This window comes from Poeciliopsis prolifica, unplaced genomic scaffold (genome assembly GCF_027474105.1).
Source record: "Poeciliopsis prolifica strain line A6 unplaced genomic scaffold, Auburn_PproV2 SCAFFOLD072, whole genome shotgun sequence".
NCBI lineage: Eukaryota > Metazoa > Chordata > Actinopteri > Cyprinodontiformes > Poeciliidae > Poeciliopsis > Poeciliopsis prolifica.
Window position 1 is genome coordinate 110,452 of NW_026562447.1, and position 15,773 is coordinate 126,224.

General features: G+C 39.0%; 1 protein-coding gene across 2 annotated transcripts; it reads right to left on the minus strand.

Annotated features, from left to right (window-relative positions):
- Window position 1: 1 nt before the first annotated feature.
- si:ch73-173p19.1 (uncharacterized) lies at window positions 2-9,961 on the minus strand. Of its 2 annotated transcripts, none has more exons than XM_055020996.1 (17): window positions 9,766-9,961; window positions 8,991-9,097; window positions 8,776-8,915; window positions 8,535-8,692; window positions 8,288-8,446; window positions 7,431-7,884; window positions 6,661-6,759; window positions 6,162-6,252; window positions 5,609-5,832; window positions 5,294-5,536; window positions 5,128-5,226; window positions 4,801-4,994; window positions 4,538-4,712; window positions 3,482-3,638; window positions 3,242-3,395; window positions 2,830-2,941; window positions 2-2,060 (listed from the first exon to the last, which is right to left on the minus strand). In XM_055020996.1, the coding sequence occupies exons 1-17, from the start codon at window positions 9,784-9,786 to the stop codon at window positions 1,897-1,899; spliced, it is 2,751 nt and encodes a 916-aa protein (XP_054876971.1). In that variant the 5' UTR covers window positions 9,787-9,961; the 3' UTR covers window positions 2-1,896. The 2 variants fall into 2 exon arrangements, with proteins under 2 accessions (XP_054876971.1, XP_054876970.1); XM_055020995.1 differs by having other exon boundaries at window positions 8,535-8,695; window positions 9,766-9,959.
- Between the last annotated feature and the right edge of the window lie 5,812 nt (window positions 9,962-15,773).

The following is a 15,773-nucleotide window of genomic DNA, read 5'->3' on the forward strand; positions in this document are numbered from 1 at the left end:
ACCAATTGGAGAAGTCTTTATTATACTTTATGCATTTACAGGGACTGTATCAAAGTCATTGCCTTTTAGGGAAAATAAACTATTGCAACAAGGAAAAGATTTAAAGCGAGTTTGTTTTGGTTATGAAAATCAAAATGGCTGAATTCCCAAAGATTTACACTTTACTGCTGTAGTTCTTGGCATACATTACATTAGGAGAAAACTCATGCTGTACCAGGATGATTCATTTATTACTGAATGAAAATTAATTACTGCTCTTGAACAATGCCTTGCAAAAGTATTGAAACCCAATGAATTAATCAAAATGTATATTTAAACTTTTACTGTCTGAAGAGGTAACAACCTCCTTATTTATTTATATTAAGATTTGTCTTCTGCAGCACAGCTCTTACTGGAGTACATCGCAGCGATTTTCAGCTCTTAGATTCAAGTCTACACTTTGACTAGGACATTCTAAATCATTCTACTGTTGCCCTGATTGCAGTCTTTTTCTGTTGGCTCCCTCCAACTTTCCTGTTGCCACAGGTTGATGCTGCCACCACTTTGTTTTAAACTTATCTGAACCAACGTCTTCTTCCATGAAGATTCAGATGTGAAACTTAAGAAATGCACTATTTAGTATGCGTTTATGACTTTGAATCCCAATAAAATACATAAGTTTAAGATCTGATTTCTACTTTTGCAAGGCACTGTATTTCCACATTTGATATCAAGATTTTAATCATAAAAAAACAGGATTAGAAATTAAAATAAATCTGCCTTAGTCTGTTTTTCATGCTGCTTGACCTACATTCCTTCATACAGCTAAAGCTGCAATGTTTATCAAGTCTTAAGACATTATGCTGCAGAGTGTAAATAATCAGTAACTATATGGTGAGTGTAAGCTTCCTAAACCGATTAGTTAAGCTGAAGGAAAAGTTCAGAGTTTTAGACTGAGGTTCTGCTTTTTTTTTTCTTTTCCTTTAAAGCTTACATATATATGCAATATCTGAAAAGAAAAAAATAACTTGTCTCAATTTAGTTAAAATCCAGATTAGTTGGAACCTTTTTATTTGGTTGCTTGTTTAAACAAAAGGTAGGAGGTGGTATGTCTGATTAGCTTCCTGTATAAAACATTACACACCTTTCTGAGTTCATAGTTTTTTAAAATAAAGTTCATTAAGTTGAGGCTGAAATTTCTACAATGAGAAGTATTTAAATACAGAATTTGAAACAATAATCAGGAGGGGGTCCAAAAGTAGAGAAGGAAGAACAGAAAATAGGAAGTAGGGCAAAAGAAAAAAGGAAGGTCATAAAAACAATGTGATGAAGTCTGGAAATAATATTTTTAATGCTCTTTATTTTCTAGAAAATGCTGTCATAATTCTCCAAACTGGGCAGAAACCCTGGTACGTGTTTCATACAGAAAGATAATTACCGCTTCCACACTTAATTTCCCATGATAACCATCCAGTGAAAATGTGACGTCGGTTTAAAATCTCATAAGAGCGACTGCATAAACTATGCAGTAAAAAGAAGAACTGCTAGAATTAACTTTTATTTTTGTCTTTATACCCAAAAGCATAAAAAAAAACTTTTAGGATGAAGTTATTAAGGTTTCAAACCTTCAGCTTCCAGGATCAACTAGTCTGGATTTGGACCAAATAAGGACACCAGGACCATTACATGCTGCTGCTCAGAACCAGAACTTCTCTGGAAAACCCTGAACTGTCCCCTGAAGGTTTCAGCGATTGTCAGATTAGCGGCACTAGCTGGAGTTGAGACAGTGCAAATTGGAGGAGTGTTTTTACTCAATGCCGTTTCCAGTTGGTCCCGGGGACAGCGTGGTGCTGAGGCCAGCAGGAGACAGCCGTGCTCAGGTTCATCAGTGTTCGTTTCGTCCAAGCAGAGGCGTCCTCAGTCCTCGTCTGAGACGGCGTCCAGAGGAATAGTGCGAGTGTTGGTGGCCCGGATGCTGCCGATGTTGGTCAGCGAGAGGAGGTTGGCGATGCCCATCAGACTGACCCCAGTGCCGTCCAGGTTGACCTGAGCCAGGCGCATGTCTTTCAGGTGCTTCAGACCTACAGGGCAGGGATGCAAATTATTGATGAATGAGTTCATCTGAAGTTGTGTGAGCCATTTTCTTTGAAACTTGAGTTTCAGTAATACATTTTAATATTTTTTGTCATTTGTATTAAATACTGACTGAATATACAGAAAATTGTGTTTTTTTCCACATGAATAAACTAAGAAAGAAAAAGATGAAAATAATAAAATGTGTGAACAATTCCGTATTTTAAGACAAATTCAAGTGTGCCGAAGAGGACGCCGTTTCTTGTATTTGCCTGCAGCCTGCAATTTCTGATTGATTTTGAGACATCCCTCAAAATCAATCATGTTTATGTTACAATTTTTCTCTGTCAGTACAGAGCAAAATCCGTAAAGTCAGCTCGGCAGAATAACCTTTATCACACTGAAACGTAAGGATCTTGTCGAGTGCTTATATTTCAATCCCATAAAGTGCTTTTTGCATCCCAAACCAAACTTGGACCAATTCTCTTTTCCGCTATGGTGTTATCTCCGCCATCTTTGTTTCTGTATCAACTGCTGTGCTTAAGGATGACCAGCGGCGTCCTCTGCTGGATGGCGGCCAAACGACAACACTAAAAGATGGACTGACAAACGTTATTTGTTGATGATTAGAACTAATTTTAATCCAATAACCTATTAATCGACAATTAATACCTACTTGTTTTGCGTCCCTACTGCAGGAGTAAGAAAATATAACAGTTTGTCTCTCAACCAAGCAGAGATGAGCTTAAAGAATACAAGCTAACAGTGTAGCTGCACCTTGGTCCGTGATCCGTGTGTGGCTCAGGTTGATCTTAAGTAGCTGATGACAGTGGATCAAACCCCTCCTCACAACCGAGTCTCCCACACGCGTGCTGGCTAACCCCAAAACCTAAAAAACAGGAAATTATAACCAAAACAAAGCTCTCAGTTCATTATTAAAGCTTGACAAATGTCATGTCACAGGGATTTTTCTAAAGATTTACCTGTGTACCATAAGTTCATTTTCAAATTAAAATAAGTCCAGAATAGCTATGTTAAGCTGTGATATAAATTTTTCTTTTGTTTTAAAATTAGTTTTTTTGATACTCTGAATCAAAACTAGAGGTTTTATAACTAGAGTTTTCACTACCTCTTCATCCTAACCCTAACCTTTACCATGCAGCTCCACTAATATTATCAGGCAAATTACCTGAAGCTGAGGCAGACAGGTGATGAGTTCGGCCACTCCTCGGCTCGTCACCACCGTTCGGTCCAAACAAAGTTCCTGCAGCTCCTGCAGGCCACGCAGAGAGGGAAGCCCTGTGTCCGTCACCTGCGTGTTGCTCAGAGACAGCTTCTTCAACCTGCACACAAACGCACACGACACTCCCATCAGTGCGGACGTTTCACCCACAAGCATTTGCTGTCATGATTGAGGTGTTGGAGTGACCTGGTCATGGTGGCTAACTGGCTGACTCCTTGGTCTGTGACCTGTGTGTAATCCTTCAGGTCTAGCTCTGACAGAAGAGTCAGCCGGCAGAGGAACCCCAGACCCCCATCGGTCACAGTGTGGCGTCCAGGAAGCGTGAGGTGAGTCAACTTCAGACCTGGGGGAAGTGGGAATCAACAAGATTTAGCTTGGTTTGTTTTCTTCGCTCCATCTGTTTACAGGTTTTCTGAGGTTTCAATCAAATGAAAGACTTTTTAAGACTATATGAATGAAATCTAAGATTTCAGGAATATTACTATATTAGGGCCATGCTTTCAAAAAATTGCGAAAAAGTCCAAGTAATGAGAAAATAGTCGTAATATGAAATCATAATCTTATTCTTGTATTATTATTTTTGATAATATACTTTTGCTAGCTAGCAAGAATATATTAGCAGCTCCCATCTTATGGGTTGGAAACATAAGTGATCCAAAGACGAGGATGAACATCATCCAGCCAACTGGAGATAAATTTGGACTTCAACTATGATGGACACAAAAAAGTGAGCTCCCTAGCTCACTATTTTTTAGCAAGCTACTTTATTTAGTTAGCTAGTTTTTCGCTTTCCTTCATTTCCACTCCTTTTAATGTACCTTTGCAAGCTAGCAAGTATACATCAGCAGCTAACTTGTCAGCAACACAATCAATCCAGTCAACTGGTGATAAATTTGCACTGAAATGAAATTAGATGCAAAAAGTGAGGTTGCTAGCTTGCTAGTTCACTTTTTTAGCTAGTTGAATAGCCAGTTTTTTCTTCCTTCCTCTGTTTCCATTACACATTTAGCTGCTAATATACCTTTGCTAGCTAGAAAAGGTATATTAGGTGCTATTTACCAGGAGCCTCAACCACCTTAACTCAAGGAACACAACAAAGAAGTGACTCAATTGTTCGCATGGCAAAATTTAAGACTTGGTGATTAACGTATTTAAGGCCCACTTACTTTTTCTAATGAATTTAAGACATTTTAAGGACGCGTGGATGCCCTGGTTTACTTACACACATTTCAATTTACAAACCTGAGATAATCTTGAGGGCATGATTCCCATCTCTCACAGAGATTCCTCCTAAACTCAGAGAAGACAGAGTTGGGTGGATGGAGATGCTCTCCAGAGATTCCTCCGTCACACCTGTCCCGTTCAGATTCAAAGTCTGCAAATTAGACATCCCTGCTAGAGTAGAAATGTCTTTAACCTGAAACACCAACACGCAACAAGATGAAGAAACATGGCAGACCAGACTCTTAAGACAAACAGAGTTTGGTTGAAATAAGTTGAAGTGCCTTTGTCTGCTTGATGCTGAGGAGTCGCAGGTGTGGCACGCAGGTGGGGAGCGCAGCCAGGGTGACTTCGGTCACTTCTGTCTGGTTCAGGCTGAGCTGAGAGAGACAGGAAGGAGCCGACTGGAGATACTGAACCATCCCAGCATCTGTCACTTTCGTCTGATCCAGAGACAGGACACACAGGCTCTTCAAGCCTTCAAACCAGAAGAAACAATTCATTAGAAATAACTGGAGGACCAAGATTTAATATCTGCCAAAGTGTTCATATTTAGTAATATAACCCGTTTCAAGTCTGGCTCTCAGTTGCATTATGGGAAGAATCCTAACCTGTGAGGTACTGCAGACAGGAGTTGGTCAGTTTGCTGCAGGATGCCAGGTTGAGTGACTGGAGCTTGACCAGACTGGGAAGGACCGACAGACCAGAATCTAGACAGAACCGGCTCATAAGATCAGGAAGAAACGTAAAGCTGAGGTAGATTTCTGCAGCTCCTACCTGTGATGAGAGGCGAGTTGACCAGACTCAGGTGCTTCAGCGTGGTAAAGGCTCGCAGCTGCCGCAGGAGCTCGTTGGTGGAGTAAGGGTAGCAGTTCAGGACTAATTTCTGCAACTGGCAGCCGAAGAAGAGTTCCAGGGTGCGTGGACGGAGCAGCCTCTCTCTGGACATGTGGCTGAGGAGCAGCTCTGCCAGCTCTGGGGTCAGACCTGCCAGGCTGCTGCTGTACTGCATGCTGGGAGCTGCAGGGGCGACACGCTTCGTTCTTAGAGGAAACCAGACTTCAGGAGCGTTTTCCTTTCACAGCGTCCTACCTGTCATGAGGTGGACAGTTGCACGGATGGCCAAGGCACATAAGGATGGCACGTTTGGTGTCCTGAAGGGTCTTTTAGGTGGAGTTGGCTGTCCTTGAGAGGCGCTGTGGTCCTCCAGCAGAGCAGCCCTCTGAAGGCGCTCCACTGCAGCCTGACCTGCAGCGACATGCGCCACCGGACCCTCTGCCTCCTCGGGGTCAGCTGGATCCTCCTCTGGAGCGTCTCTGGAGACGCATGAGGAAGCACAGAAAACATATCGCTATGTGTTCAGGGCTGCATCGATCGCGGTTTTCTGGCCGATCATAATTACAAGCTTTAAAAAGTCGATTTTGATCGATACCAATTGTTTTTGTCTGAAATGTCCCTGAATATGCAGTCAAAGCTCCAACAGCAGAGAAAAGGAGGACAGTGGCTGATTTAAGCAAATCAGTGCAGATCAGTTTAGTAACAGATAAATTCTTAGTAAAACCTTTCAATCAGGCTGCAGCAGTCTTTATTGATTAAATTGTATAATTTAAACTTCAGTTTAGTGGCGTCCTGTCAGGCGACCCACCTGAGGCGATTGCCCTGGTCCGGCCAGAAGTGTCGGAGTTCAAATCCTCCTCGCACCCTGTTCTCTGGGAAGAAAGGCAGCCTTGGCATTCCTGAGCAGAGTACACAAAAATTAGTAAATTGTTTTTACTTAAAAGTAAAAAAGACCCATTCAAGTAATTACTCAAGTAAGAACGAAAACGTATTTGGTAAAACATCTGCTTAGGTACTGAGAAATTTATCAAATCATTTAATAACTAAAAATTACATAATCAAATGGACTGAAATATAAAGTTAAGGGAAAATTTTGGTATGTTTAGGATGGAAATCACAATCATTTTTTAGTCAAATCTTCTGTAAAGCAGTAAATCTTTGCAACATGAAGGAAAAATTTAAGTAGTTCTGTTCCTGCAGCTGGAAGGTCTTGAGAAGGAAGAAGTTTACACTGGATAAATGGTGGAAAGAGGATGTAAGAGAAATGCAGGTCAAAATGAGGAATGAATCATCTGAAGAATCTGTACCATTGGGAATTTGTGGTGGTTCTTCCTCTACTTCCGGTCCCTCATCAGCTTCTTGTCCAGGATTCTCTGGGTCGCCAGGAACAAGTCTCTGTCCTCGCCCTGTCAAAGAGCAGATGGATGCAGATGGTGGAGTGTATTTTACAATTTTAAAGTTGTTGCTCCACCAGAGCCAGCACATTAACAGCTTGATCTTTATTATTGTCAGCCATGATTGTTGTTTTTCTTCCAGCTTGCGTGTATCAGGGCGCAGAATAATGACGTTTGTTGAGTATCGATGACGTTCAGGTCGGATGAATGCGAACTGGCTGTTCAGATTCAGGTCCCATTTGAAAAGATCGAAAACGTATTGGATTTAGAAACGCATACCCAGGTGGATCTGAGTTGTTCAGACTAATGAAAAGATCAGATACAGGTCGCACGACGGCCAAAATAAAATAGAGAAAATCAAAATTGGGTCACTTCAGGCTGCAGGTTAGCTTAGCTTCCTGGCTTTCTCTTCAGAAAATAAGCATCAAAGAACTATTCACAAAATATACGGAGAGCGAGTGGACCGTAATGTAATATGCCCATAGGAGCGACAAAAATGAACAAATTAAACACATTTTAAAATTTATTTTTGAGATTTTTGAATTGATTCACCATAACAGAAATTGTGATTTTTTTTCTAAACCTCTAGAAGTACAAATAATAGAACCTATATTTATCATTTTAACCCAGCGTGGATTAGAGATATTAATTCACATCCTGGTTTTTTTATGTTTGGTACTGACCCCAGAAATGTGAAGGTCCAGAGATTGGAGGACTGGCTCTCGGTATCCCTGCATAATTCACAGCCTCCTCCCACAGATCGTTCGGGAGCTGGTGACCCGCCGCTGGATTCAGCCTTTCTGCCTCCTCTGGAACGGGAGCATGCGGCAGCGGCGGTGGGAAAATGCAAGGAAGTGGCTCATTGGGAGGCGCTGGCGGCGGGTCTGCTGGGCTCGGCGGGTCCTGAGGCGTTTCTGGCGGTGTGGTCTGAATGCAGAGAGCAGCATTCGGAGTGAGGCCCAGAGACCGCAGTGAACATGCCAACTCCGCCTCGCCGAAGCGTTTTCTGGGAAAACCCTGGAGGAGGGAAAAGGGGGACAGGGAGGGATGGCGGCCGCTGATGTGCTCCACGACACTGCGCAGCGGCGCGTCGGCGGAGAAACGCTCACGCATGGATTCTCCAGAGGGAAGCCGGATCTGCAGCAACACATAATAAATGTGATAAAAAAATCTGAAATTAAAAGTTTATGAACTCATAGACAGATTAGATTACATAGATTAGCTGCATTAAGAAGATACAAGTTGCCTCAACTAGACAGATTTAAGTTGCATTACCTTTTAAATAAAAATTATTTAAGTTATATTAACTAGATTAAATTGCCTCAACCAGATGGTTGATAGATATGTTTGCACATATATTTTACAAGACAGAAACATGTCTATTCTGCTCACCAAAACACGTATTTTATAAAAGTATGTAAAAACACAATTACCCAGACCACATTTCATAAGTAAGTCTGAGTAAGCTACCAGTTTTAATTGATAGCACACTGAGATGCTAGGTTAATCACTTTCTACTGCTTTATAAATGAGCCATTACCATGAGGATACAGTTGTTGTCAACATTCGTCTGGACCTTTCCTCCCAGTTTCTGGCCTTCGCTGCTGGGAGGAGCCATGTCTGCAGCAGAGCCGCCGTGGCTTTTCTCCTGCAAGGTTTTCCGATCCTCAGCTATCCGCTTTAACACCATCTCGCGCTCCTGGCATAACAAAACAAACAAAAAAAAAACAACAACATTTACTTCAAAAGTTACAAACAGATGTACACGTCTGTTGTCTTCGTCAGACCTGCTTCTTTTGCCTCTTCTCAGCCAGGACTTTCTGAGCCACACGTTGTCTTTCTTTCTCCTTGAAGTCGCTCTTGTCTTGTTTGATCCGCGACTCAACTGGAGGAGGATCAGGAGACTGGGAGGTCGACTCGGAGAGCTTCAGGACCAGAGAGGAACCTGCTGTTAAAGAAAACAGAAAACAATAAATCAAATAAAATCAGACTAATTAACTTATTTGAAGAGGAGCTTTTTTTTTATACCTCTGCTGTCACTAGGAGATGCAGGTAGCGTGGAGCTGCTTGCTGCGTCTTTGGGTGGGTTGAAAGCAGAAAGTGCAGTCTCAGACGACTTGGATGTCTGCTTAACCAATGTATGCCGTGGATATTGACTTTGTAAGAGCCTGTAAATGAGAGGTGATGCTTTACGACACTTGAGAAACAGATCAAAAGCTTGATATTTATATTTTTTTCCTTACCATTCAGCGGCTTCAGTCACAGAAAGATGTCCCGCCTGCACAGCTGCCTGGATCTGTTGTTCTGTGAAACCCATTTCACTGAGGATGAGGAAGAACTCCCCGATCGTCTGCAACCCAGAAGTTTTACTTTATGCACTTCAATGAACAATGTGACAAATTCAAAACTAGCATGAAAAAATCCTTCATTTTCTCTCATGGATCCAAATAAATATTATCTTAAAGATTTAAAAACATACATAATGTATTTTTTCCAATTTTTTTTATGATTTCCATTATGCCAACTTCAATTTTTACTTTTCACAGTAATATGCATCAACTCTATGTTTTCAAAGATGTGCCTGCATGAAAATGGCCCTCTTATTTTTTGTTGAAGCTGGATTATTAGAAACTGGAAACACGGATTCATTGCAGCTTGCCATAAAGAGGTGCTAAAGGGGTACATAAACCGTGCCATCTGTGCTTTCTAACTGCAGATTTACCTTTAAGTCCCAAAGCTCTCAGAGAAATACAGTTCATAAAGTTGAGACACTAGGCTAGTTTAGTCAGTATAACTAAGGGAACTCATAATAAAGGTTAACAGCTTATGTATAACACCGGATAAGAGGCCAGAGAGCAGCTGCAGCTAACACTGCTGTTGTTGTTTGGAACAATGGAGGGTGTAAACAAATAGCGTTAGCATTGTAGCTAACAAATAAGCCAACGCAGCTAACATGCTAACGCTTCTACGCAGCTAACAGCTGACAGGTCAAAGGTAAACAGGCTCTTGGAAGCTTACCGGTGAAGAGGTGGAGCTCATTTCGATATTTCACGGTCGCTGCACCAGTATCAGAGTGAAATTGGTGGTTATGGTCAAACTTTATTGACTCCCTGCTTCTGTTTGGCGAGCAATCTGCACTGCTAGTCGCGCTGACCTCTCTTCCTCTTCTCCTCCCCTCCTGGCTTTCACATTGACGGAGCAGCAACGGAAAAACAGCCTATCAACACGGCGGAGAGACGCGACTCCGTCTCCAACAGGCAGCCGAGAGCAAATCTCGTTTCTTCCTCGGTGACTGACGGGTTTAAACCCCCAACCAGAACCGCCTGTGGAGGTTTATTTACGTGACACGGATATTTTGCTCGAAGAGACTCAAATGAAGAGAAAGTGGAAGCTTAATTCAGTGCACATTACCAGACGCAGTCTTCACATACCTGCATAAAAAAATGTTCCAGTAAAAGTATTGATCAATCAATAAAACTGTATTTATGTTTGCACCTCTCAGGAACAAGGCATTTCAAAACGCTTTATATCATAAAAAGAGAAAAATGCAAAGTCATAGAACAACTGAAATATTACATTGTGTCAAGTGCCATTGTTACACATCAAATTAATGTTTCATTGAATTATGATTCACAGGCAACTCGGGTGGGTTTTTAGATTCAAAGGCACGCAGTGTTTCAGCAGTTTCGTTGTATTCTGGAAGTTTATTCCATATTTGCGGTGCATAGAAGCTGAATTCTGCTTCTCTATGTCTGGTTCTAGTTCTGGATGCAGAGCAGGTCAGACCAGAAGACCTGAGAGATCAACAACCATTAAGTGATTTATAAACGAGCAAAATTACCGGTTGGAGTGTTCTCCTCAAGTGAAAGTAAAAATATACTTACTTTTTCAAATCCACTTCAATGAAAAGTCATTTTCACCTTCCAGAACATAAAATGACTTTCGATAAGTCTGAAATATTTAAAAGAGCTCTAGTTATGCAATATACATATTGCATGACATTTATTTCCCCCTCACCAGGTTATGGGCTGTTAATTTTTTTAAAATAAGGATTTTTACCACCATTATTTGTCAAATTAACGGTGAAACTTATATTACACAAAACTAATGAGAAATATTTTAGATTTCAGAAAACAGGAAGATATTTTTTCACGAGGAAGACATTATCCAACAGGCAACAGAAAGTTTAGTGGAAGGAAAAATGTCGTAGATAACAACATAGATGACCGGCCTTTAGGGGATTGTGAATGCAAAGCTCACTCAAGGCCCATTCAGCTGTTACGTCTATTATAATAAATGTGTTTCACTTTTCTGAAATAAATTCTAATTTATTGGAAATGTTCTTGAAGATAAGACCGTGGTTGTAAAAGTTTTTTTAAGTGGATAATTCAAAAAGAAAGAAAAAAGGTTGGATTGTATTTGACAGGTGTCTCTTTTGCAAATATTAGCAACAACTCACCAGCAGGTGGCAGTGTCATTCATTTTTAGTACAAAAATTACTAGAGAGCCACAATGGTGCCAGTGTTTTTCCCCACGAGATCATAGAACAAAAAATTGAAACAAACAAACAAACAAAAATACCAGAGCAATACAACAGGTGACACAAATAACACCATTAAAGAGAGATAAATTATGTTTAAATGACTAACTGGGGAAAATGAAGAGCAGGTGTCCACATGTGTGATGATTAATTTCCTAAAAAGGTAACGACAGAGCAGTAAAAATGTCAACAAGAGTCTGAAATATTGACACTATAAAGTAATCATTTGTTTTACTTAATTAATTTCAGTTTATTTTGGGTCAAATCACAACAAATGTGACCTGAATGACTTTTACAAAGCAAAAAAATCCAGTTTATATTGATAACAAAGACTGAAAAATTCAAATACACTCTTTCCAATTTGACCTTCATTATAATATTTAATTAATATTACATCAGAAACTGTGGAGAGTAATATGATTTACAAGGGAGACAAATGATTTTAATGTTGGCTTAATCTAAAGATAAACTTATATAGGTAGCAATAACAAAAATACTTTCAGTCAAATTTAATTTATTTAGGCTCCACGTTGTTGTTTTTGTGATTAATGTAGATTAAATGTGAGAAAACCTTTATTATGATAAGTAATTCATAATTCATACATTTTTTATGAATGTTAGCAACGTTAGAACGAGATACATTATTATTAAAAGTGATAGAGAAAATGTGAAATTCACAAGAAAAATAAATATCTTCTATGTTGCTTTTAAACTTTTCTGTGGAAATGTGTTCGGAAATAACATTACTGATAAAGTAGAGATCCCAATCAGGCTGCCATCTGTTTGTTTCTGTAAGTTTTTGATTATTTCATTAAATCCTAATTTATTGTTCCATCTTTTTATATATATATATATATATATATATATATATATATATATATATATATATATATATATATATATATATATATATATATATATATATATATATATATATATATGTTAGACAAATGATGTTACATGATTCAACTTTTTCTAAAAATAATAGCCTAGTTATTCGTTTTTATATCGCGGCATTTATCTCAGAGGGTAATAGGAATTATAACGGAAAGACGCATTTACTCAGAAATATGAATAATAGTTTTACGCAGGCGCAGCAATGCTTCTGCAACAACTTCCGATAATAACCAACCGGAGCTCGGTTGTTTGAATTTCAAAATAAACGCACAGATCGTAGTTTGAAACTTTGTAGAGCACCCTACATTTTTCTGTGTTATTGTCTGGTTTTCATTACGCTTATGACGTTATTTTCAAACCCAATGTTGACATCAAAGGGAAAGCAGATGTAAATTCCTTGACCTTAATTTGAACTTTCCACCGGAAGTAGCTGTGAGTTTCTCGCTCTTCTTTGACGCAATACAGGGGAATAATTCAGAGAGTTTGAGGCGAGTATCCCTGCCAGGCGCCGGTAAGTAAATAAGTCTAATTCTTTGTGATAATTTGAGCTTTTTGGGCATGTCGCTTTATGAAAAATGTGTTATTTTTCAGGATTACCGACCAGTTCTGGATGTTAGCTCGTTTTTCCTGCGGACCGACTCGCCTCTTGACAGCCACACATGCATGGAGTAATCCCCCAACAGCAGCACCACCAGCGGATGAATTGGCTTTGTTTTCCGCCTTGTTACACAGGTAATGTAAAGAAAGGTGGGGTGAGAGCGGAAAAAGTCTCTGGAGATGGTTAAATTAGTTTTTTTTTTTCTTTTTTTTTCTTGAGGGATTAATTGGTGGTGATGGTAGTGAAGTTAGGGATGATAGCAGTTAGCAGCAGGGAGCTGACAGCAGCTGCAACCACGAGGGTCGTGTTAATGAGGCAATAAAATTAAACTTTAATGTTTGCCTTGTTTCTCAATAAAGCAGAGGGGGGTGGTTAGCGTTTGCTCAGAGTTCATCCATCATGGCTTAGTGGTTTTTGGTATTTAAGAGCGTTTCCATTTGGAAATATCAGCGCTTTGACAAATAGTTTCCAAAAACTTGAAGAAATCTCAATGAAACCATAAAAGCTCCAGCTCACTGAAGGGGAATTTTTAAAAGAAAAGCGTGTTTGGCGCTTTAACTCTAATATTCCTTAGACTGTCCTCGAGTGTTTGCTTTCTGGAAGGATGTATTGATTGTGATTAGTCAAATGATTGTTGAAAAGGCTCCTTTAAGTCCTAAAATGTGCATCTTGAATTTTTATCCTGAAGACTTTGTTATCACAAACACCTTGAGATCTTTACTCAATGTCTCCTTTTTGGAAGCTAAACGTTGAAGACAGAGAAATGATGTGGAGTTTCACAATGGATTGCACAAATTACATTTTGCTTTGCACTTGAGGAAAATCAGCAATTTTGCAAAGAACAAGCTTGATAAATTTTTGGAAATATGGTCTGTCTTTTACACTTGGCTGGGCAAAATAATATCCAACTCAATGGGTGGAAAAAGGGTTTGTTGTAATGGTCATATGGTAAGATAAACTGATGTTTATGTCATAGCCAAACTCAGTGGCGTCACTAAGAATATTTTAGGGGGCCTGAAGCTTCCCTAAACTATTCTCAGCCCCTCCCTCTTATTAACTTGGTAATTTTTATTTATTTACCTATTTAAAAAAAAACTGCCAACAAATTATCCAATGTAATGTGGTTAGACTGAGTTTACATAAATTAACACAAAGTATAACTTCTAATTCAATATTGGCACCTTCCTAAAATGATGGCCTAAGTATCTTTCTTTTGCCAAGGGATTGTTTTCTATTCATTTTTTATTTTTTCAAAAAATAATAAGTTACCACCTCTTTCTTTCCAATAGATGTTTCAGGGAAAAAACATCCACTTTTGTCAAAATAAAGACTTGAGGCATTATTTTATAAAGTTGATAATATGATCAGAAATCTGTTTCTGTTTATTTCACGTTATAATATTTTGGGCAATTGGTGTGAAATATGGCTAAAATTATTCAGTTATGTTATTCAGAGTATCTACAAATTTAGATGCCAATAATCAATTGTAGAACTGCAGAAAAGTATAATTATCTTGCCAGTGTGAAAACCTAATTATTCACGGTGATTGGTCTAAAATATGGGTGGGATTGCTCATAAAGTGTGAAATTCAAATATTGAATTGTTAATAAACACAGCTGTTCCTGGGCAGGGGTAGAACTATGTACTTTGAAACTTTAACTTCAAATTACGCTTCATATCAACTCCAGCGAAAAGACAGATGTCTGATAGTGTATAATAAATGCAACAGAAGCAGCAGCCAGCTGTTGATATATTTTCTATTGTGAAATTATGACATCTGAACAGCAGCCTGGACTCTTGAAGGAACTGAAAACTATTGATACTTGTTCTTTTTGCACTCATCCATTTGTTTAAAAAAAAAAACGACACAGAGAGCAACACTGTTTTCAATAGAAATCACAGCTAACTGGTCACATTTCTATTATTTGATCAAGCATTATTTAATGGCTTAAAGCAAATTTAAAGTCTTATTAATGCATTTTTTCCAAATTAAATATCTAAAGTGGCTGTTCCTGCTCTTCCATCTCATGATAGACCAACCTGCCTGTCCTGATTCTTCCTCTCTATCTTCACACCTTTTATTTTTTATGCATTTGTTGCTGCCTTTTTACTAGGACCCGTTTGAAAATTAAGTTTTTAATCTAAATCACTTTTCATCCTGGTAAAATAAAGATGAAATAAAAAAAAACTCATTTGATGAGCTAAAGCCTTTCCTCTGCCTCCATCTCCCAGAATGCTGTGCGGTTCTGGATTGATATTGAATATTCAATCAGATGTATTATCTGTTATTAATCATGTCTCTTCTTCAATTACATGTTATTGATTGATTTATTGTCCAGTCTCTGTGTGTTTTTGTGCTTTGAATTTTTTTTTGGGGGGGGGGAGGTTTGGGCCTTCTAGTTTTGCGGTTTCAGCCACTCTGCTTTGCGTTTGAATAATAAACGTCAGGAGGACGTGGCATCTGGCGGGACAGAGGAAGGATGTGCCTTTTCTGCTGACTCCGCGTTATCATCTGCATACAATCTGCAGGTTATCTGAGATGACGACTCGCTTTGAGGACAAGCTGAGATGTCGGATTAAGGGATTATCTTTCCCAGCAGCTGTTAAATCTAACTGAAACAAATTACTGCAACATTTCTATCCTAAATATCACCTCAGTTGCGTAGTGTAATAGTCATTATGACCTTGAAAATCCCTGAAAAATGAGATAAAATTTCAAATTAACTCCTATTATTTCTTATTGTGAGGTGCTTAAACTTATTTGTTATATTCAAGAGCTGAGACATATTCATCAAACAGATTTATTTAACAGGTTAATCAATTTTTGTTTCACTTGCTTAAAGCCAAAACTGATGAGTAGGACGTCTTCACATTCCTGTTGTGAATTGCTTGTTCATGCAGAAAAGAAGGAAGGAGAAAAAAGCCTGATAAGCATTTTCTTTCTTCTTTTGAACCAGGCTCTCTGTTTTCTATGTGTATTTTACTTTCAAA